Source organism: Balaenoptera physalus (assembly GCF_965194825.1).
Source record: "Balaenoptera physalus genome assembly, chromosome: 1".
Lineage (NCBI taxonomy): Eukaryota > Metazoa > Chordata > Mammalia > Artiodactyla > Balaenopteridae > Balaenoptera > Balaenoptera physalus.
Window position 1 is genome coordinate 131,400,361 of NC_138882.1, and position 24,448 is coordinate 131,424,808.

The 24,448-nt window shown below is 39.9% G+C and overlaps 1 protein-coding gene across 4 annotated transcripts; it reads left to right on the forward strand.

Moving 5' to 3' along the window:
• The first annotated feature begins 2 nt into the window (after positions 1-2).
• CRYZ (crystallin zeta) lies at positions 3-24,182 on the forward strand. Of its 4 annotated transcripts, none has more exons than XM_082421011.1 (10): positions 16-123; positions 676-776; positions 5,033-5,156; positions 6,787-6,939; positions 10,966-11,129; positions 15,447-15,498; positions 19,857-20,006; positions 23,153-23,254; positions 23,354-23,449; positions 23,888-24,182. In XM_082421011.1, the coding sequence occupies exons 3-10, from the start codon at positions 5,046-5,048 to the stop codon at positions 24,050-24,052; spliced, it is 993 nt and encodes a 330-aa protein (XP_082277137.1). In that variant the 5' UTR covers positions 16-123; positions 676-776; positions 5,033-5,045; the 3' UTR covers positions 24,053-24,182. The 4 variants fall into 4 exon arrangements, with proteins under 4 accessions (XP_082277135.1, XP_082277137.1, XP_082277136.1 ...); XM_082421010.1 differs by lacking the exon at positions 676-776 and adding an exon at positions 4,822-4,917 and having other exon boundaries at positions 23-123; XM_082421012.1 differs by lacking the exon at positions 676-776 and adding an exon at positions 4,839-4,917 and having other exon boundaries at positions 51-123.
• Positions 24,183-24,448: the final 266 nt, after the last annotated feature.

Sequence of the window (24,448 nt, forward strand, 5' to 3'; positions counted from 1 at the left end):
GGCCCGCCCCCGGGGGCGGGGCGAGGCGGAGCCTGAAGGCGCCGCGGACGACCCGGCCGGTGCCTTTTTTCCGTGGAACCTGAGGGAACGCTCACAGATTTTGATTTCCCACTGTAGAACCGGGTAAGTGGCTTAAAAAGCCCCCTTAGTTCAGGCTGCGGACCTCCCCCGCGCTCGTCCAAAAGGAACCGAGCCGGATTTTGGCTGCGCTCCTGTCCTGCGTTCCGTCCTCCCCTAGAACCAGTGAATAAGGTGTTCGTGGCCGAAGTTATTCCCCTCCAGGGGCTGCAAGGTGGTCATCCGTCAATCACCAGGGCAGTTTTACTTGCTGGTCCTGAGAGCCTGGCTTTGCTTTCTGGCAGGATGAGCGTTTCGGGGCCCACGGCGGGGCGCCCGTTGCTACTCCCCGCATCCCCCTCCCCCTGCCTGTCCTCCCGCTAGATTTCCCCTCGGCCCGGCCTGGGATCTGGATTCCTGCGGCCGCGCGCGTTTGCTGTGACCCCCGCCACAGGCAACCGGAGGAGCCAATTTCTCCTTTCAGGCTCCTGTTTCCCAGGGCTCTTTCTGTCCGGCCTCTCCTCCTGCTTTGCCATCAGAGTTGCCGTCTTACTTTTGGAGAGAAATGTGTAGATTTTTTTCATCCCCCGCCCCCCCCCCACCACGGCTCCCACCTAGAAGAATCTTCAAAAGAAAGAAAATTAACAAAACACCCTGTGAACACATCATGGGATATTTACGCAGTTCCTAGAGGAAACTTATCTCAGTGACCAAGAAAGGTGTGTTAATGATTGAACCACTGAAACGCTAAGGTTTGGACTGTTAGTCCGCAACGAGTAGAAATGGCAGTGTGATTCCCACTGAAGCCACTGGGCTGCTCCGTGAGTGTCTGGTCAGCAGTAGTAAATCCCACCAGCTCTGCTGCATCCAGTCTTTTCCTCAGAATACCTGGAGGGGTTTAGAATAATTATCTATTCAACTCCTCCTCCACCCCGTATTATCAGAAGTGGGTACTGAGATCCAGGCCGCTGAAGTAACCTGACAAGGTCACATGGCCAGGAAGAGACGTTTCTGTGGCTACTTTTAATTGTTAAAATTTTTTCTGGGTTAAGAATAATAAATAATATGCTGACATGAGTCATTCTTGATCAAAAGCACATTTTGTAATGCTTGATTCTCTTTCCAAGTGTTTTTTCTTGCCAGAAATTCTTACTTAAGAATTATTTAAGAATTTTCTGTTTGCTTTTATGATATGCCTTTGCTTTGGCTTTGTGAATTGATCTGTTCATTTTGTGTGAAAATATATTTCCAACATTTTCCCTATCTCTTTAATTTTCATTTAAGCCACATGGATTCAAGTATAGCTTGGAAAAGATCACTGTTTGAGGAAAAATTTTAAATTCTGTATTTCCTCCATTTGCAAAGTATGGTTGGCAACCTTTCAGAGGTAAAAAGTAAAACCAACATTAAACCGAGGTGCTCTAGTTCTTTAAAGTTTATATTTGATAAATAGAAAAACCTATTTGAAGTATAGGCTTGATTAAAAAACACAAGCAGTGTGACAAGCCTGCTGCTGACTGCAAATGATTTACTCTGAATAATAGAGCTTACAGCATGTCAGGCGTGCTCTGAAGCACTCACCATGCGCTGTTGCAGTTCATCTTCACAAGGATCCTATGCTAGGGAGTATTGGCCCCATTTTACAGATAAGGAAATTATTAGTTTTCCTAATAGAATCACATCCTGTGTATCTCTAGTAGAGCCCTTAACTTATGGGCATTTGAAAATTTTCAGACTCAGAGCAGATACCTTAATCATAAAATATGTAATGCTACCTGCAATCTCTAAGAAATTAAAGGTCCTATATGCCAGTTTTTCAAAGGGTGAGATGAAAAGGATTTTACAGTAAGGGGAAAAAAACACCTAACAACATTTAAGGTGTTGGGTTCCAGCTGTGCTTCAGTGTGACCCTGGTGAGTCTCTTAACCCCTTGAATGTTTTCTCATCCATAACATGGATGGTGATTTTATTTCCACTTCTGCCTACAATTAAATGGTGGTTTTAATAACTGTTGCTTTTCTACCTATTGTGAAAATTATATCAATGGGTGTGAAAGATGTGCTTTTTAGAAGAAATCAGGTATCGCAAGGGTTTAAGAATTGTAATTACCGTTAGTGTGTTGTGTTATTTTATTCTTTTTATTATTTTTTTTTAGCATAGTACCTATATTATGAAGCAGATGATGATCCTGTGTGGGTAGTTGAGGGGGTTCAAAGGCAATGAGTGCAGATTGGAGCCTGATCAATCATGGTGGCAAAGGCTCAGGGGGAAGTAAGATCGCCAGAAACAAAGTAGGAGTCAGAGCTGTCAACGTCATGCCCTGTTTCCTTACGAGCTCCATAGGATAAGGTGTAGTACTGGGCAAAGCAGGGGGTGTCTTCTAAATCCAGGATTAAGGATGAGTCTCCTCATTCCTTTGTTCTTTTCTTCCAACTTAGCAAATGTCCAAAAGTGAGGGAAAAAAATGTATGCGCTAGATATTTTTGACAGATCCTATTTCAGGTTAATTTTGCTTTTATTATTGCTACAGCTTTTTGAGGGTACCAGTGATGTCTGTTGGTGAAAAGGTAGATGCGAGAGCTTGAAAGAAATAAATAGGTAGGAAGTAGGTAAAAGAGCTACTCCTCTTAACATGGTGTGTGTGCGCGTTGGGGGGAGATGAGGGCGGAGTGAGCAGGCACTGGGGAGGGGTGGGGCTTGTTCTCTTTGCCCTCTGTGCTCTCTTGAGTTTGGTACAGTGCCTCGCTTACAGTTAACGTTCAAAAAATACATGTTGAAAAAAAAAAAATACATGTTGAATGAATAACAACCAATGTTTGGTATTAGTGTTTTGTTTACATGATTCTCTGGACTGTGAAGTCTTTGAGGCTAAGGACTTGATTTTACAAAAAGAGTACTGTAAATATTGTCACATTAAATCAAAGATGACTATAGAATTATAGAACCAAAGATATTTTAACGAATAAGAAATTGGAAAGGAGAAAATAGATGGGAAAGGAACTGTGATATCACTATATATAGGAGTAAACAGTTGTCAGATTCTGTGCTTGATGTTTGCCGTCTCTTGCATAGTAACCCTGAGTGGAACTCAGTTTTCAGATGAAGAAGCTCAAAAAAAGTGACTGCCTTGCCCAAGACCACACAGCTAGTACAGGATAGATCTGGGATTCGTACTGTGAGCTGTCACTTTCCACAGCCCACACTCTTTCCACAACACCATGCTGAAAACAAAAAGGAGAATTAAAAAACCCAAAAAAACTATCTTATTTCCAGAGTGGAAAAGTCTGATCTGTGCAACCTTTTCTTTTTCTGTTTTATTTTCTTTACGTATATATTTCACTTTCTTCTCTAAGAAATACTCAGCTTGAGTGAAGACCCAAATAAAAATGCAGTAGTGAGACTGCTAGGTAGGCATGGCATGAGCTGCCTTTTCCTGGTGCTAGCTCCCTGCACAGGACTTCTCACCCTAGGACTGCTTGGGGCTCTACAGTGCAGGGAGGCTTATGCCTGCTTCTGCCCCCTTTTTTTTAATAAGAGGGCTGCCCTTCAGGATATGTCATTGCTAAACAGCCTTTTAGCAATGGAGAGTTTACTTTCTCCTCTGTGCTAGGTACTATATTAAATCATTTTAAATAAAGGGTTTTAAAATGACACAACTTTTGATTAATTATATCAAGAACTTCCCATTAATACCATCAAAGTGCTTTGATTTCCTTCACACATGGAAGGCTACTTTATAGTTAGCATGGGCTCTGTTCTGAGGAGTCCTGTGTTGAACTGCAGTACAGTAAAGATCTTTCATCTCAAGCCCTAGTTTCTGCAACTCTTTTTGATGTTTCAGTGGCTCGTGGTTAGTGAATATGATTATTCCAGAAGTTAGCAAAGATGTTCCCGGTGGTGGCAGAGTCTAACGATATTTGATATGGTTAATTTCAAGAAATTGTCATAGCACACAAATAAAATTATGGAGATCAGTCAAAGCCCTTTCATTGCATCTCTATAAGATTTTCAAAGTTATCCAATTCTATATATAAATGTTCTTTACCTTTTCTAAACTTATTTTAACTCTTGAGTTTTCTTTTCATTTCAATATTAACAGTGGTAGCAGAGAAAGGTTAACTATAATTTACCCTCGTGATTAAAAAAGATTACATACAAAGCAGTGTTTTTAGTTTTTAATGTTTATTTTTCTTTGTTAAGATGAATTAACTTCATAAAACTAAATGTTTCAACATTGATAAATCTCAAAAACTTAATGCTGAGAGGAAAAAGCAAGTTTCAGAATTCAGTACAATATGATCCAATCTAAATAAAGTTTGAAAACATGCAAAACAATAACAGTAGCACATATTGTTTACCAATGCAAATACATGTGGCAGTGGTATTACATCATGCCTGAGAAGGATGAGCCCTGAGTTTATGGGAATAGTCATCTCTTAAAACTGTGGGACAGAAATGGGTTTGGGGATGGGTACAGGAGGCTTTGGTTACATCTACATGTTTTAGGTTTTTAGAATGTTAAGATTTGTTAAAGCTGGGTGGCAGGTAAATGTTTACTATATTCTTTATATTTCTTTCTGTATTTGAAATATTACATAATCTAACAAAAGAAGATCTATTTATCTAATGTTAAGAAAACTTAAATTAGCTCCTAGAATTCCAAGATGTTGCAGCCCAAGCTTACAGCAAAGGAAACCTAAGATATTGTATCATGCTTCACCTATCCAGATGTTTTTGTTTGTATGTTTGATTCCCTTGTTGAAGGCACTAAATCCCTACAGGAAGTAATATGAAGTACTTTGCTTCATAGCTGAAGGATTTGTAAGATGAAAGGTCCTCAAACATGAAATGAGATCAGTGGTAAGCTCATGATTTAAACTGTTGTTTGAAAAATTGTTTGATCTTCTCCCTCCAGGGGAAAGAACATAGTGATAGCCTAGATACAATATGACAATATGTTAATTTTTTGTCTTAGTATCTAGGTCACCATGGCGACTGGACAGAAGTTGATGAGAGCTATTAGAGTCTTTGAATTTGGTGGACCAGAAGTGCTAAAACTCCAGTCGAATGTTGCCATACCAATTCCGAAAGACCATCAGGTGGAAATCATTACTTAAAAACAGGCGATAATTACACTGAGTGTGTGTCTCTAGCACATCAAGCTAATGTTCGAAAGAAGCAAACTCACAATGCTTTATAAAGACATTGAATTAGGACAGAGTTTACACTGTTTGCATCTATAAGCTCTCACAAAGCTAACATAATTCTAACTAGTGAAGTAAATGTATGAAAAGGAATAACATAAGAAAAGTTTTAAAGTTGAGAATCATCTCTGTAATTGGATTTTTCTGAATGGAGTCATAAGTAGGTTTGAACAAGTTATTCTATTACAGACTTTCAGTCATGATCTTTGTTTTATGCATGGGGAAAATAATTTTCTTCTGCATACATGCTTATTCACATATAAGAAAATTTAAATGCAGAGTTTAATCATTTCCAGTGACTTCAACAATATACTTTTTCAATAAAAATTGTGTATTTTTATTATTGCACCTTCTATGGCTCTCAAGTCTAATTTCCTTAGCAAGCCTTATGAGAGTTTTTACAGTGTGGCTATAATTTGGCAAAGATTATTTCTTATCATTCCTTCTCAACAGACTGCTGTAACAACACAAGCTTTATCTGGTTTCCCCAAGAGGTCCTGTCATTCCTTCTGTCTTTGCACATACTATTCCTTTAACATGAAATAGCCTTTTTCTCCCATTCTGAAAGAATTTCTACTCATTCTTTAAGACCTAGCTCAAATACACTTCCTTTGTAAGACCTTTCCTTACTTTTATAGCAGAAGTAATCATTCTGTATCAGTTAAGGTAAAATTAGCTTCTATTGTTGATGTAGCCTCAAAACGTCAAGGGTTCAACAGTAGAAAATGATGTCTCATTCACTAAATTCCACAATTCTAAAATGTTGGTGGATAGAGTTCTCCTCCAAAGTGATTTAGGGACCTGGATTTCTTCCATCATGTGGCCCTGCCACCTTCAACACCTTTCTTCTGAGGTTGCTATGAAAGGGTGGAGACACTATGTGAATTGCCTAGGAAGGTCTTTGTGGGCCAGGCCTGAAAGTAGCTCTCGTCACTTTTGTTCACATTCCATTTGGCTACTCGTAACTGTGAAGGAGCCAGGAAGGAATATTCTTCCTACCTGCCTAGGAGGAGGAGGAAATAGGTTTGATGAGCACATAGTGGTCTCTGCCACACATCCGCTCATATTTCCACCACTGTTTTTCCCAAATGTTTATAATATAGCACATAAACCATTCTGTCGTGTCTTTTTTTTTCTTTTTATGAGTGCACTCAGATTTTATTTTATTTTTTAAATTTTTATTGGAGTATAGTTGATTTACAATGTAGTGTTAGTTTCAGGTGTACAGCAAAGAGAATCAGTTATACATATATATATATCCACTCTTTGTTTTTTTAGATTCTTTTCCCATATAGGCCGTTACAGAGTACTGAGTAGAGTTCCTTGTGCTAGACAGCAGGTTCTTATTAGTTATTTTATATATTATAGTGTGTGTATATGTTGGTTTGTAAAACTGGAACGTGAGCTCATTGAAGGCAGGGTTTTCCTCACCATTTTTATAGCTCCCATAATCACTACAGTCCTAGCGTAATGCTGAATGAATGCCTAAATGCTCTGTTTGAACTAAAGTACATTGTTATTGCAGGTTCTAATTAAAGTCCAAGCATGTGGTGTAAACCCAGTGGACACATATATTCGCTCTGGTACTTACAGTAGAAAACCACTTCTTCCCTATACTCCTGGCTTAGATGTGGCTGGAATAATAGAAGCTGTCGGGGAGAGTGTATCTGCTTTCAAGGTATTACATTTTTAATTATTCCTATTTTAGCTTAATATGTATATATTTTTTTAACATTTTAACGTAGCTTTAAAATGTGTCTGTGTTTAAGTCTTTAAAAGGCCCCATTACACAATTTCTGCCACTTGGGGGACTCCTCTAGTCAAAAAAGAAATTACCTTTTATCCAGAGACCTTGCTTGTCTGATTGTTGGGAATAAGTGCTAGGTCATTTCTGTGTTTCCATATCCCTGCAGAATTGAACTGTGATCCTTTGATTTAACAGAAATACGTAAAGAAAGAAAAGAAGCAAGGAAATTATACTATTTCCTAACTCTTGGTAATACACAGCCAACATAGTTTTTTATTCCTTCTATAAAATTTGTTTCACAGAATAAAGGGAAGGCTAATTCTTTTGAATAATAAGTAAAAGATGAAAAAATGCAAGGTCAGCTCTACATTTTTAGAGCTGTGACTCAGACCGAGGTGACCGAGTCAGTGAAAATGTTATGATCAGGGCTTTCGTTATTTATGTGCCAAAAGTCATAAAAAACATAGTATATTCGTGTTCTTTCATCTTTCCTCATGATTCCTTGACCTGCTCAACTATGGCAGCACATTTACCAAAACTGAACTGAGACAGCGAAGATTAACGTGGCCCGGGCCCAGGAAGCCGGCAAATTCCTGCAGCTTTCCACTCCTCCGCCTGTGGCACTCTGGCTTCTGCCCCCCACTGCTCCACTGAAACGATGCTTGCTCATGTCACTAATGGCCTCTATATTGCTGGAGCTAATGGGCCCTTTTATGTCATTATCTCTCTTGACTTCTCTGTGACATTTGACACTCTCAGCCACTTACTTTTTCTTAAAAAAAACTTTTTCTTCAGCTTCTGTGACATTCTCTCTCGCCCTTCCTCTCTGGGCATCCTTTTTCAAGCCCCTTTTTCTCTGCATGCTCCTCACATCTTGGTGTTGCCCAGCGCTCGCCGTCCCTACTTAGACTCTGCTTTTTATATTTTCTCCCTCATGATGGTCTCATACACGCCCTTGGTTTCCATTATCACATGTGATATCTTTAGCTTAGAATCTTCTGATAAGCTCTGGACCCGTGCTGTCCAAATACAGTAGCCACTAGCCACACGTGGCTATCTAAAATTCAGATTCAATTATAATTAAAAGTTCATTTACTCAAATGCGTAATAGACCCAGGCGTCTAGTGGCTACCCTACTGGGCAGTGCAGATGCAGAGGATTTACATCCTCACAGAAGGTTGTGTTGCAGGGCACAGCACCCACGTCGACAGCCTCCAGGAACCTCTTACTCATTGTGTCTAAAAGGGAGCTCATCTTTTCTCACAGCAGATCTGCTGCTCTCTTGTGTGACTGTCTTGGTGACATCTGGGATTTGAGGCTTACCTCTCCATTCACTCTCCCTCACTCAGCTCTCCCTTACTGGAACTGTTTCCTCTCTCCTCTTTTCCTCCCCACTGCCTGTAGTGTAGTTCCAGTTATCTTACATGGTCCTTTACCTGGATTTCTATAATAGATACAACTTACCACCCTCCCTTCTTCCCCCGAGAATCCATCCTTGCTCTATAAGGAGTAATTTTCTAAAATGTACTTATGATTGTTATACACCTCTGTTACAATTCTTGCATTAATTCTCTGTAGATTTCAAGGTACTGCTGGAACTGCTTATGTTATGAAAGAAGACTGTTTCGTGCTCTCTCCCCCACCTATCTTTTTCCATTCTTATCTCCCGTTCCTTCTCACCCTGTAGTTTATTCTTTAGTAATAACTGTTTGTTCTTCCCTGCATACCCCATGCTCTTTCATCTCTGTGTCTTTGTTCATATTAGCTCTTCTGCGTGGCAGAACTAAACTGAAACTTATAAACATGGGTTCAAGGGCTTTTACCCTCCAGCTTTCATTTCTTTTCATTTTATCTGCTGAAACTGTTACTTTCCACACATTAAACTACTTATTCGTTGGGAATGAATGCTGGTGATTTCTCAGCACCTATTCCTGCCACTGTTCCTTGACGTACTTTGTTTCCTTCACCCATAATGACTTTTCCCAGGTCTGGTTTTCAATTCAAGATCTTGTTCTGTCCTTCAAAGCCTACCTCAAATACTAGTTTCTCAGTGAAGCTGTTCTTGAGTCCTTCAACTTAGAAATAATTCCTTTCTTTCTCTTATACCTATCTCTGATGGCCTATCATATTTGCCTTGCTTTGTAATTATTTCTATCCTTTTTTTTTTCCTCTTCCTAACGTTTAAGAAGCTTGAGATTAGGGAGAGTGTCTTGCTATTAATATCCATCACAGAACTTGAAGTACTACTTTCCATAGTGGAGTCTCAGAACAGGTTTGAATTATATTGAAATCAATGCAATGTGTTTTTAAGCTGTAAAAACAGAATTAATCTTAAGTTAGTCATACTTGACCATTTTCAGGCAACACTGTTAAGCAGTGATGCTTGTCTTTGACTCCTAGATGCCTTTTGAACCTTTTTTATCTCTACCTCACCACATAGTGCTTTATTATAGGGCAAATTTAAGTATATTGAGAATTATTACCTTACTGTTTTGCTTATTCCAAGGAATATTTACTTTTTTTTTCTCTTCAAGAAATAGGAGTTAGCTTTTATTGTAATTCATAGCTGACATAGAATTCAGCTAATAAATGACTGAGCCGGGATTTGAATGTAGGTATGGCAGACTCTAATGTTCATATTCTCTCTACTACATTGAGATTGTTGAGGCTAGTTCTTTAATAGACCTGTGAAATAGATTATGAAAAACTGTATTCTCTTACTTTATCTTGGGTGTGTGTGTTGCAGGGGGGCAATAATGAGAAGAGGCAAAAAATGATAATGATTTTCATCATTGTACGGTATACTCTTATATTACTGAAAGGAATGGAAGTCCGTTCTTTCTCAAACTTGGCCACTAAGTTTTGTTTTAGGCTGACCTGCAAAACAAGTAACATGAAAAATATTTTCTACAGGTGTTTTTTATTTTCCTGTATCTTTGTAAACTATTGTATATGTGTGTGTACACTGTCATATATATTTATTCTTGAATCTGTAATTCTACATAGGTGGCAACAAATCTGTTGCCTATTTCATGCTCAGTTAAAAAGAAATCTTATAAGATTTCCATGTATTATGGAGAAAAAATAGAAATAGGAGTTAGGAGAGGTGCTTGTACTGGGCAGTCTAATTTCCCTAGTGCGCAGGTTACCTTGGGCAGGCCTGTAGTGCTTGTGTGGTGCCTTACCTTACCCTCAGTCATGCATCTGCTTTCCAGTAGCAAGGACCCAGCAGACGTTTATTGAGAGTTTTCATGTTTCTGGTGCTGTGACAGCTGAAGACATCTGTCCTGGCTCATCTTTGCTGTCAGCATCCAGGCAGAGTTGCCTGCTTTTTGGTGTATGCATGAAAAATGAGGGAAATACAGAAACAAATCTATGGAAAAGATTTAGAACAGGTGTTTTGTGTGTGGAAGAAACCTTACATTTTATTTGTTTCTTCTCCCTAGTATTTTGGGCCAAAAAAAAAGAAAAAGAAAAAAAAGGTTTATATTAACTGCCATTTACTAACTGCTTGATCTGAGCTAATTACTGAACTTGTATGTGCCTCAATTTCCTCATCTGTGTAGTGGGATTATCTAAAGGGAGATAATGAAAGTACTTTCCTCATAGGCCGTCATGAAGATCAAGTTAGATAATACTCATTAGACACTTAATGCAGTGCCTAGCACAGCAAGCTCTCAATAAAGGTTAGTTTTCAACATTATTATTAGACCATGCTGGACATTCTTTCTTTTATTTTTCCTATTTCCCTTGATTTTACTTCTTACTAGTTCCCATTAATAAAACATTTAAAACTGTTCAGTATTTTGAAGTTATTTTTATGAGACCTTAGGATGTAGAAAAAAATATATAAATGCTCATTTATTTCTTGTTATAAAGGTTGCATTATAAAGGATCGTACCCATTTTGACATCATTTTTAATCCCTAAAGATTTATTAATTTATTGCTTTCCCCAGAAAGGTGACAGGGTTTTCACTACCAGCACAATCTCTGGGGGCTACGCAGAGTACGCTCTGGCAGCCGATCACACTGTTTACACACTGCCAGAAAAACTGGACTTTAAACAAGGAGCTGCCATCGGGATCCCGTATTTTACTGCTTATCGAGCTCTGCTTCACAGGTAATAACACACTCTGTCAGCTTTATAATCAGCACTAGAGGAGGGTGACATTAACTGGAGGAGGATAATATATAATTTATGCTTCCTACCACCCGTCCACTGTCGGTCCTTTTTGGTTCCCATTTGGTTCCCATTAAGATTTATGGAGCGGAAACTGCTAATTTGGGAGACTGTTCTAATCACTGAAGAAAACAAAGAAGAGCAAAACACTGTCTTTGTCTTCAGCATGCTCACAGCCTAGTAAGGGAGGGAGACGAAAGAGTAATAATATCGATGTATAATGTGGAAAGGACAGTGGTAGAGATGTGCATAGGGATTTGTGGGATCACAAGGGATGTGCCTGAGGTGATGAGGTAGGGCTTCCTGGCAAGATGTAAGACTTGGATTATTTTAAAGCCACGGTTCAAAAATCTTGTTATCCAGCTCCAGAAGCTAATTGCTGCAACTTAAAAGGGCTCTACCCTAGACCCACTGGTCAGTTTCCATGGATGATACCTGAGAATCTATATTGTAATTAAATTCCCTAGATATTTGAAAAGGATCAGAGGGACTTATCCTGGGGAAGGGTAGCTGGGAGTGGGGAGGGCGTCCTAGACAATGGGAAGAGTTGGTGTGGGGGGCAAACATCATGGTATCTGGGGAGAAAGAGCTATAGCAGTTTGCTTTTGTTAGATAGAAGATTTCAAGGCAAAGAGTGCTGAAGAATAAGGTTGGAACATAGTAATCTCTCAATAAATGTTAGCTGCCATTATCAAATAGGCGGGATTCAGATAATAAAAAGCTAGATTATAACGCTCACACATTTTTCTTTAAGGGATTGGGGGGGTCATACAGTGTTTTTTTCAGGAGAGTGATATTGTCATATTTGTGTTTCATTAAGATCACCTATTTGCTATGCGAAGGATGGATTTGATGACAGGAATGGAGAAAGAGATGGGAAGGTCTTATAGAAGTACCCTCTAGGAGCACTACTTAAGGGCTAGAGCAAGGGTTGTGGTAGAGATGGAGAGGAAAGGACAACTGTTTAGGGGGTAAAATCAGAAATATTTGGTGACTGCATGTGGAGAATGAGGGAGAGAAAGAGCTTAAGAATACTTAAAGATTTAAACTTGGGTAATGTTTACTTTGACAAAGAGAAGGAGGAAAAAGTTTCAAAGGGAAACTGAGTTCAGTTTTGGATGTGAAACTAAGACAGACATCGTCATGGAGAAGTCCAGTGGTCTGTCGGATGAAAGAGTCTGAAGCTTGAACCTTGGAGGTATAAATTTGGGGTTGTCAGCATGTGATGAGAGCTGACAAAATGAAAGTCATTGAAATCCCTCAAGGAGTGAGAAGAACAGTGGAGTGAGACCAGAACCTTAGTGAGCATTAACATTGAAGAGTGTGGTCAAACATAGGGAACAGAGTCCTAAGGGAACCAAAGGGAGTGTATCCCAAGGGCAAGAGAGTCCAGAGTCACCATGTCTGGTAAACATCTGTTAAGCTCATAGGTATTGAAGACAGGGAGACCTAGGTTATAGTATTGTCTCCACCTACTACTGGTCAAATTGCTTTCCTGTCTCAACTGTAGTTTACTGACTTGAAAAACATGGATAATAATAGCACGTACCTCATGGGGTGTGGTGAGAATTAAATGAGGTAATTAATGCATGTAAAGCTCTTAGCATGTGAGTAGTACAGTCAGTGTGGGTAGTGTTAGGGGTAGTAGTTGATGTTGCTACCAAGGAGGTAAGCTAGTTGTCAAATGCAGCAGTGAGGGCTATTTAGGAAAAAATACCAGCTGGGCTTAGCAATTAGGAGGTCATTGGTGGCTTTCGTCAGTTCATTTTCAGTAGAGTGGTGGACAGAAGCTTGATTGAGTGGGTTGAGGAAGGAAAAAAGAAATCGATTCTTGAATGGAGACTACTCTTAAAAAGCGGGGGAGACAGGCAGGAAGGGGTAGAAGAGTACTTGAGGAGAGTTTGGGAGCAAAAGGTTTTTTTTAAGGATGGACAGGACTTGGACATGTTTGTAGCTGAGAAAGGATCTGTCAGAGAGGCAGAGATGGAAGGCTTGGAAGAGAGGGCGGAGTGGCAGATGGGACAAGATCCTGAGCAAGGCAAGAAGGAGAGGACTTAGGACAGAGATAGAGAGATGGGCTTCAGATCGAAAGGAGAACTCATCTGTAAAGCCTGGAAGAGGTAGTGGTGTAATTATGGAAAGTTTGTGGGCAGGGAGGTGGGACGCTGAAGGAGAAAGACAGAGAGAAGTTAGGGCAATGTACCGTGGGGTCCAGGCTGACTAGGGACGGAAGTGAGGCCAGGAGCAGCACGAGGGCAGAAAAGGAGCAGCTGAGAGACAGCAATCTGTGAAGCTGAAGAAGAAGTTTCGAGAGAATGTGGGCTTACAGAATCAGGATAGGAGGTTAATATCGCTTATTAGTGTCTGATATTCCTCAGGTAGAATGGTTAGGGGTGGCTACCAGGTGTAGGGAGAGAGTGGTAAAAGCAGAGGAGAATTCAGGAATTGTGATTTGCGGTTTTCCTCCCGTGAATGTTGAAATCTCCCAGATTGGGGCTGGATTTGGGGTGGAGGAGGAAGCCTATGTGCCAGGCCCTAGTCTTCAGTAACTACGATGGGGAACTACAGCAGCACAGAAGGCCAGGCCACGTGCTCCGGGCCTGCCGTGGGCCCCAGGGACAGAGGACTGTTAGTTAGGGTTCTCCAGAGAAGCAGAACCAACAGAATGTGTATATTGATAGATTGATTTGTGGAGGCTTGGTGAGTCTAAAATCTGATGGGGAGACTGGCAAGCTCTAGAGCCCGATAAGAGTAGCAGTTCAAATCCAAAGGCAATCTGCTGACAGAATCCCTTCTTGCTCTGGGAGAAGTCTGTCTTTGTTCTATTAAGACCTTCAACTGATTGGGCGAGGCCCATGCACATTATGGAAGATAATCTGCTTTATTCAAAGTCTACTGACTTAAATGTTAATCTCATCCAAAAAAGCACCTTCACAGAATGTTTGACCCATATCTGGCACCATGGCCCAGCCAAGCTGACACATAAAATTAACCATCACAGTGACCCTACACAAGGATAGCAGGATCGTAGCCATGGGGATCCAGGAGAAGGTTAGCCAGCTTTTTCTCCGCCCACTGCAGGCCCAGAGGTTTAGGAGAATGTGCTTAGTGTGTGAGGAGTTGTTTATAAGATTTAAAAAAAATCATTGGGAAGTATTTCATGACCCATAGCGTAACATTAGTAATCCTATTCCCTTACATTTGTATTTTACTTTTTAAAATGTCAAGTGTTTTGGTAATACCTATCTCAGTTTATCATTGCAAACCCTCAGTTTAACTCACTGCCCTCAACCCCCCATCTCCAAGCAAGCATGTTGGAGAAACTTCATTTACTGACTCACAATTGCCATTTGTCAGCTGTTGGCACGGGGGCTTGAGCAGGCGTCCAGGCTACCGTGTTCTCACTCCCAGGTTGAACATAATGTCTGTACAGGGTGGCCACGCCCTATTGTCCTGGTAGGTAAAGGATCCTTGCTGGGCGTCAGATCCGGATCGCACGTTGCTTGCTGGCTTGTGACACCAGCACTTGTCCATCTGAAATGATAAGGCATCCCTCTCTGTCCTGCTGCACGTTCCACGTTCCGTGTTTTCAGTGTAATAGAAAAACAGTGGTATGAACCAGAAGTAAAAAGAATATGTCATTTCACCAGCGGGTCTGGACATTTTAGGGGCTGATAGGGGAACCTGTGTGACAGGATTTATTGTATTTCATACTCTTACCATCGCTGACTCAGCATTGCTTCCTGAAACGAGGGCTTAGAGGCCGTGCAGCCAGATGTTCAGAGGCATGGAGAAGGAAGGCAGTAGCTGCTGTGTTTACTTGGGTATTACTGTGTTTACCGTGGAATAAAGACTGAGCTGTAACGACCCTGTTTTGAGACACTTTCTGTGGGAATGAATGGCAGACTCCAGTTCCTCTAGGTGAAGCAATTTCACTTAACACACCAACAAGGCCTCTGAGAAGGTAGCCCAATAACGTGATCCCGGCATCCCAACGGTACCTGGCACGTGATAGACTCCCAATAAACATTTGTTGAATGAATAAGTGAATTGAAGGTTTACTTTTATCTGTGGCTCTGAAGAACCATTGTTTGATCCTGTGGAGCTTGGAGAATGTCTTGGGTTATATATCAGGATGAGTTTCCTCTTTGGGTAAGTGTTAGTTGAACTGAGGGTAGAGTTCTCTTAAGAATTTTGACAAGCATTGAGCTTAATTAGCTCCAGAGTAAGGCTATGAAGCTATGCTTTCTTTTTCAGTGCCCGTGTGAAAGCTGGAGAAAGTGTTCTGGTTCATGGGGCTAGTGGAGGGGTAAGTATTTGTTCTTTAAGTTTATTTTTAAAAGAGCTTACGTTTGTGCGTTTCACGTTGTATTTCTTTAAGTTGTTTTTAAAAGCCAAATTTGTAAATATAGTCAAGGGTGCTTTTTTTCTTTTTGTAGCGAGGCTTCTTTAAATTCCGTCTTCTGAAGGTGATTCCCTGTCATTAGTTTAGCATTTCTTGGTTAATAAATTCAATAGATTACCCGGTCAAAAACGTATGCATTAGGTTTTCCACCTGTGTTGGGTATGGACCAAGATAAACTGGCTTTGTTTTTCTCTTCAAGTAGCGAATGTTATAAGAATATTTAGAATTTTAAACAGTTCTTTAATGTTAATGTAAATTCCACATTCCCTTAGATAAGGAAACTAAGGCTCATTAAAGCTTTACCGCTGTTGCCCCAGACAGCACTGCAAAGCCACACTGCGAGTCTTCTTCGTCCTTTCTAGCTCCCTTCCTCCTCGCCTGCTGCGCTTTGATGACATTCGTGGGGTGCACAGTATACAGCTGTGTCCTTCACACCACAACCCATGGCTTAAAATGCTAATGGGGCTGGGGGGGTACTCAGAACTTATAAAATCAGCCCTGCAGTGAAATCATTCAACGCAAGGCTGTCAGAAACCTCTTCAAGATACTGGCTGTCAATCTGCCTCCGAAGAGCTTAGAGGAAAAGTTAGAGCTCTGAGGTTGGAATTTAACAAGAAATCCACATGACCTCTATCTGGCACATAAAGGCTTTAGAAATTTTGGAGACAAGATTTCGTATTTTTAAAATACAGGGCCTGGGGCTGGATGGCTCACCTTGAGGAAGCTGGTTAACCCTTTCGGGGCACTGTGTACTCCAGAGAGTAGATGGAAAGAAGTAACCTATTAATGGCACATTGTTCCCAGAATAATGAGAGGCATCCTGAAAATGTGAATTCACCTCTAAAAGTGGCCAGATAATACAAACAGAGAATTCAGACCTCTGCATATCTGTTACTTAACGTGAATGTATCACCAGGTTTCACACCCAGCTTCTTGTGTACCTTCAATAGATTAATTCTGAAGGATTTCACAGATCAGACTGTTTACCAAAAAACACCAGGATTGTCTTTCTGGGGCTTGAGAAAATATGACAGACATACCTTGGCAAAAAACGCCCCTTGTTTAGCTTCAGCGAAGAGGCTGTTTTGGGGTTAAATTAACTTTAACCCTAAATAACTAAAGGATCTGTCAAACATTCATGTATTTAAATTGCTTTGGCTTTCAGAGAGCTACCCTTGTGCTCTGTATCAAAGGGAGAGATTTCAGTAGGAAGGGGAGAGAAGAGTTTAAAGACAATCTCTTTTTATTCCCTTTACTCTCTTGTAAAAAGCCATGTTGCTTCACCATGATTTTTTTTAAAAGACAGAGTCTGCACTGTTCTCTGTGCTGGCTGAGTTTGTTAAATCCTTGGCTGGCGGGGATAGGCTGGCGACCTGGTGTGTGAAGCGCTTCTGATCCTGCCTGCCCTATCAGAGGGAGCCAGTGCTGGGCTTTGTCTAGCTTCTGTTTGTACTTTCTGTCCTCATTTAAATCAAATTCCTTTGGGATTATGCTGTGTATTTAAAATGGTGTAGAATGTATGAACACAGCTATTATTCAGATATGTTGGTGGGGAGTACCCTATTTTAGTGTCAGCAAAATAAATAGAAGAAAAAATAGTTGACACATAATGGTATATAATCTATTGAAGGAATATTGTTAGTATAATTGTTGACAAGAATAGAATAAACAGCGCCTTTAAAATAGCTACTGAGTGCCCTTTTGAAGTAGTTAGAGCATAAGGAGGTATATTTACATTAACTCTTAGGTTAAAATGTGGTTTTATTAGAAGCCCCCTGTTTTTTTAATTGAAAATTAAAGTAGCAAAAATCAGTCATGCTAACCACATAGTGTATTGTTATTTCATGGAATTGAATGTCTGTTGCCCTCAGTGGGCAGTGAGTTCCCAGTGTTTGTTTTGGTTAATCAGACAGATCCTCACCGTAACCCAAGTGGGCTCAGGCTCATCACTCCCAAATGCCGTACAGTCTTTAAGGTCTGTTTCAGGCCTGGGAGTCTGTGATTCTGTTACAATTTTAACTAATTTCTATCATCATTTTTCACCTTAATTCTTTTCTATCATGCCCAATCTATAATCATTTTACCTTCCTTTAAATCCGTGGTTATCAATAAGGGGTGATTTTATATCATCTCTTCTCCCCCTTGGGGACATTTGGCAGTGTCTGGGGACATTTTTTGTTGTTACAACTGGGTGAAGGAGTCTGGCATCCAGAGGATAGAAACTAGGCATGCTGCTAAACATCCTTCACTGCACAGGACAGTCCCCACTGCAAAGAATTACCCGGCCCAATAGTGCCAAGTTTGAGAGAGCTTGCTCTAAATGTATGTGACGCTTATCTGTGCCATTCATTTGGCATGTGGTCAAACGTATTTCCTAGTATTGCAATTTACATAATTGCTTTTATCTATATTACTAAAATAATTTTATTTCTCCTTTATACTAAGCACATTTATCTAGTGCTCTAGTGATTTCATCAAGTCCCGTGGCTTTAAATACCATCTGTAAACTGATGAATCTCAAATTTACGTTTCCAATTCTGAATTCTTTCTAGCCCATACCCATATTCAGCTGATGACTTTACATCTTCAGTTAGGTGAGCAATATACAGCTCAGCATGTTCAAAGTGAATTCTTGATGCTCTCACAAACTTGATCCTCTCTAATCTTCCTTATCCCAGTCAATCTACCCAGTTAATCTGGCCAAAGACCTGGGAGACATCCTTAATTTTTCTCTTTTCCTCACCTTCCACCTTCAGTCTATGAGGAAGGCCTGGTCTTCCTACTCCCATTTCCCCCTACCTTCTTTTTGCCTCTCATATAATTGGAATTTCTTTTAAAAGCCTAATTTGGATCATATGCCTCTCCTGCTTAAACTCTCCAGTAGTTCTGCATGGCTCTTAAATGTAATCCAAAGCCTTTACCTCCAAGGCCCTGTGTGCCTTGGCCTCTCTGTGCCCCTCTGGCCTCATCTTCTGCTGTCCCACATGTCCCGCCCTCAAGCCACATTGACCCTCTTTCATTTTTTTTATTTTTAATAAACTTATTTATTATTTTTGGCTGCATTGGGTCTTTGCCGCTGCACGTGGGCTTACTCTAGTTGCAGCGATCGGGGGCCACTCCTCGTTGCGGCACGCGGGCCTCTCACGACGTCGGCCTCTCCCGTTGCAGAGCACGGGCTCCAGGCATGCGGGCCTCAGTAGTTGTGGCACGCGGGCTCAGTAGTTGTGGCCAGTGGGCTCCAGAGCTCAGGCTCAGTAGTTGTGGCGCACGGACTTAGTTGCTCCGCAGCATGTGGGATCTTCCCCGGTGAGGGATCAAACCTGTGTCCCCTGCGCTGGCAGGCGGATTCCCAGCCACTGCGCCACCAGGGAAGTCCCACATTGACCCTCTTTCTGACCTTTGAAGGTCCCAATCTCATTCCTGGTTCAGCCATGACCATTCTGCCTACAACATCTCCAGCAGGCTTCCCAGACCGTCACATGCTTGTCCCTCACTTCATTCAGGTCTCACCTCTTCAGAGCAGCCTTTCCTGATGACCTAACTGGCCCCTTTCCCTATCTCTTTATAACCCAATAGGCTATTTTATTTTTTTCAAGTACTTTTCATTTTCTGAATTTACTTTATTCATTTATTTGTTCATGTGTTTATTATCTTCCCCCTACCTTAGAACATAAGTTTCTTGCATGAAGAATCATGTCTTGCACATAGTAAATAATAAACGTTCATCATATTAATGAATAAATTAACTTGCTCATGTATGTACCTGTCTCCTCCACTTAAGTGGTAGAGGCCTTACCTTTGTTATGTAATATTTTATATGTACAATTAAAGTATGAAGTCAGTGAGCACATTTTCATCACCTTTAAACCCTGTATCTTTTGCACAAAGCAGATGCTAAATGAACATTTTGTGCAGTGGTTACAAACTCAAGCTCTGCAATCTGATTTGGTCCAGCTCCTGTTTCCATATATATAAGCTTCAGTTTTCTCATCCGTGGACCAGGGACAATAACAATATCTACTTCATAGGCTTCTTGTGAGGATGAAATGAAGCAATACATAGAAAGTATTGAGTGTAATACCTGGCATATTATAAATGCTCAGTAATAGTTAGCTGTTGTTGTTCTTATTTCTTTGTTTAGGCTCTTAAACTTCTTAACAATAGCTAGAACCTAGAAAAACCTAAAGTTCATTATATGTATTTAATAAATGTTTGCAGGGATGCAAAGAATCTAAAATGTTGGGCCATATTTTGTTTTTCAGGTTGGAATAGCAGCATGCCAAATTGCTAGAGCTTATGGCTTAAAGGTTTTGGGCACAGCTGGTACTGAGGAAGGACAAAAGATTGTTTTGCAAAATGGAGCCCACGAAGTGTTTAATCACAAAGAAGCTAATTACATTGATAAAATTAAGGTAAAATTGTTCTATAATTTTATAAAAGTAAAATTTTGTTTCATGGGAGACTTAACTTTTTTTTGTAAGTTCTTTTATCAACTACCTCTTAAAGTTGTTTGTTTTGCTTATGTGTGTTTTAAAGATTTAATTTAACAGAGATGTCTAGTTTTCAAACCTTCACTATCATTTCTCTCTTGTTTATTTTTACTAAGTAAAATATAGCCTCTCTAGAGGCTTATAGCTGTAAAAACTGGTACTCTTTAATGCAAATCACATTTTAAGTAAAGCCACCACAGCTTTGTATTTGCAGCTGTGAGGCAGTTTTTTTGTTTGTTTGTTTAATATATATTGTGAATATTGTGAAATGATCACCACAACAAGTCTAGTTAACATCTGTCCCCATACACAGTTATACAATTTTTTTTTCTTGTGATGAGAACTTTTAAGATCTATTCTCTTAGCAACTTTCAAATATATAATACAGTGTTATTAACTGTAGGCACCATGCTATGCATTACATCCCCATGACTTACGTATTTTACAACTGGAAGTTTGTACCTCTGATCCCACCTTTACCCCTGTCACCCGTCCCCCACCCCCACCCCACCTCTGGCCACTAAAAGGTAGTTTTAATATAATTTCTATTGGTGTAAATTTTCCATAGAAGAGAAGTTATCCACAGATTAAAAACTGGATCTGTTTAGCCTAGGGAGTAAAGTTTATTTGTTTACTGGATACTTTGGAGGAGTAAGCACTACCTCATCCAAAGCGCGAGATAGAATTTAGTTATTATTGCATCCATTCCATTGCTGCAACAGAATTCAAACAGATTCTGAAGTTCTCCATTTGTGCTATAGTAGCAGTTTACTAAACACCTATTACTTTGCTAATCCCAAACTACTTGCTCATGTTGAGAAAGAATTGGTATATTCCAGGTACTGATTACTGTGTAAATAAGGTCATTACAAACTGAGGAAAAATATGAGCGAGAGTTTATTACCACTGAATCATCTTGCCAAAAAACTGAGTAAAGGCACTCCTTTGTTATATGTTGAGGGAACCTAAAATTGATTGAGTATGCACTCATGATACCAGTATCAGAGATGAAAAATTGTCAGTTATTTTAAGAATATGTTTCTGTTTTGCAGTCTAATTCCGTCTCTTCTACTGGCTCCTTCTGCTTAAGTCTCTCTCATTCTCCAAAAACATTCTCCTAACCTTTTATCTCCCCTCCCCCTCCTTTACCACCACATTTCTTGAAAAAGTCAGGGGTACTTACTGCTCTTATTCCTTACCCCCCACTGCAGTTTTGCTTCCACCCCAGCTGCTTACACGGCTTGTCAGGGCTGCTGGTAAGCCCCTAGTTACCAGGCAGCTGCTCTTGGCTCAGTCCTCATCCTGTTTGACCCTGACCACACCTGCTAGAAGCTGGCTCTCTTCTTACTTCTCTGACTTCATTTTCAGTCTCCCTTCTCTTCATTTTACTTAAATGTTGGTATTCCTTAGGTCTTTCCCCTTGCTCTCTAATCTTCTCTGGTGCTGCACCTGCATCCTGATTCATCTCACACACACCCTTATACTGCTGGTTTCCAACACTGCCTCTGGTCTGTTTCATTGCTTCACGCCATCAGCCTATTAGATACTGACACTCATCTGGTCTCTCAGGACAGAAACCCACATTTCATTTCCTGTCCCTGTTGTTCAATCACCATTCTCCCTCCTACCCATCAAATTGGTCACCTCCTCTATCAGTGTCATCTCTGACATGCCTTTCATATGTCTGTTTCTCTTTTCCATTCATCGTTGTGACTTAGTTTAGTCCTCATCTTCTTCAGCCTTGACTATTATTCCCAGCTGAGCTAATCTCCCCTCTGTCTTCTCTAGTGTCTCCAGCATTATTTGGTTCTCTGTTTAAAAAAAGGAAGAAAGAAAGAAAAAAGTCTTCAGAAATAGCTGAAATGAGAGCCCCATGAGAACAGGAATGTTTGTCTTTCTTCTTCCCTGCTGCACCTCCAATGCCTAAAACAGTGTCTGGCACAAGAATTAATTCATGAACACCTGCCCCCCAAAAGTCCAAATCTTTTAACGTGCATTTGGTATGTTTTCACAGTCTGAACCAATTTGCAATTTCTTGTCTCCCACCTCTTCCCCCACCCCCATCTCTTTCCCAAATACGTACTCCAGCTCTGCTGGGCCGCTTTCCAGTTCCAACTTGCACTCTTAGTCCCTACATCTTTGCTTTTCTGTTTCTTTTGTCCAGACTGACTGCCTCATGTCTAACTTCCTCTTGCCCCCTCTTCCTTCTGTTTCACTTAAGGAACTCCTACTCATCCCTCAGGGCCCAGGTCATCATCTCTGTGGAATTTTCTCTGACCTTTACAGATGATCAGAGTTGTAACTTTTATTCCCTCCGTAACCTGTGGTTTATTTCTGCTAATATAGTACTTAGCCCATCACATCACAGTGAAGATTGTAGTGTTTTCCATCTTCCTCACTTTGTTTTGAGCTCCTTATGTCCATCTTGGCATTTCTAGTACCTCTCACAGTGCCTGACACAGGTATTCATTTTTTTGTTAAAATAAATGAATGTAAGGTAGATTTGTATAACTTATTTAAGAGCCAGTTTTAGATGTTGGGAACCAACATCTGAGAGCCCAAAGGAAAAGAAATAGTCTGCCAAGCTGATTGTAGACCACTTAGAACAAAACTGAATGCACACACACACAAAATCCTGCAACAGCAAACAGCCAGTGATTTTTTTCTTTTGTTTTCTGTTTTTTTTTAATAAAAATGGGAAACCCAATGTCCAGTTTTGGATTTTTGATTTGTTCCTTCTTTCTCTATTGAAGTACATTTTGAAGATAGAAAATTTTCAGCTAAGGAAAAAGTACTTTATAGTCAAGTTGAGTCTAAGCGCCTGAAAATTTTAGACAAATTTTATTTCATTATAGCAATTTATTTAATACAGACCTTTATCATTTTAGATGTTGTGGCTAGTACCTTGGAATTACAGCATCACTATATAATTACATTATCTTAAAATTTGCATTATTAGTCTTTAAAATATAGCATCTTATGTCATTTGAAACACAGTTCTGTAATATATGGGACTATGATAACAGTTATTTTTCCTAATCTACTCTGCATTCTTTTATATTATATAGAAATCTGTTGGTGAAAAAGGAGTTGATGTGATTATTGAAATGCTAGCGAATGTAAATCTTAGCAACGATTTGAATCTTTTGTCACATGGAGGACGAGTAATAGTAAGTATTTCATTTTTTTTTACCACTTTGTAGTTTTATCATAATTTAACTCTATTTTGCAGTCATCTTTAACTATAGACATGTTGTTTTTCATACTAGGTTGTTGGCAGCAGGGGTCCTATTGAAATAAACCCTCGGGACACCATGGCAAAGGAATCTAGCATAATAGGAGTTGCTCTCTATTCATCCACCAAGGTAGGAAAAGAAGTGACTCTGATTTTGGTACCTTAAACATTGATACAATTTGTCTAGTCAGGCAGACTGAAAATTTAAGTAGATGTTAAAGTTAGTTATCTGACTAAGTGGGTTAAGGATTAATCCCTAGAAGATAACTAGGGTGACAATATAATTTTATTTTCCAAGCCAAGGCACTTATGAAAGAGAAAGGAGATACTATTTGCAATTACTAATTACTTCAGGACGATAGGTATTTTGTAAACTGAGACCGCCACAGACAAATTGCACTAATGGTTAACCTATAGAGAACTACTTTTTTTGTAGTTCTGGACAAGTTGACAAAAGCCACATATTTGTGAGAAATTCTTAATGTTCTCTTAGATTCTGAAAAATTTTAATGCTTCTGAAAATTAAGTCATGTGTTCCTCTACTGAAAAATCTTTTTCTTTTCCTCAGGAGGAATTTCAGCAGTTTGCAGCAGCCCTTCAAGCTGGAATGGAAATTGGTTGGTTGAGACCAGTAATAGGTCCCCAGTATCCACTGGAGAAGGTGGCCCAGGCTCATGAAGATATCATTCACAGCAGTGGGGCTACTGGAAAAATGATTCTTCTCTTAAAATGATTAATCCTTCCACAGATTTCCTGCGTAATTAAAGGTTTCTTACCTCAGTTTTACGTACAATACATTTGCTTTAATTAGCATTCATTTGATTCAGTGAGTTTCTTATATTAAAAAAAAAGATTTATCTTTAGCGATCATAGACATTGGAGTGCAATTTATTTTCTAGCTGGCAATATTCTTTATGCCTTCTGCCTCTCATCAAGGATTCATCATAGTAGGAAATAGAATATTAGTGGTCACTTGGCATTGGAGGGCATTACAGAAATTCCTAACTGATACTTGATCATTGATTCCATACCTTTGACTAAAACATGCTAATTCAAAGTAAGACTGCTTGATTTCCAAGCCTACTTCTTTATAAGAAACTTATAGGGGCGTCCCTGGTGGTCCAGTGGT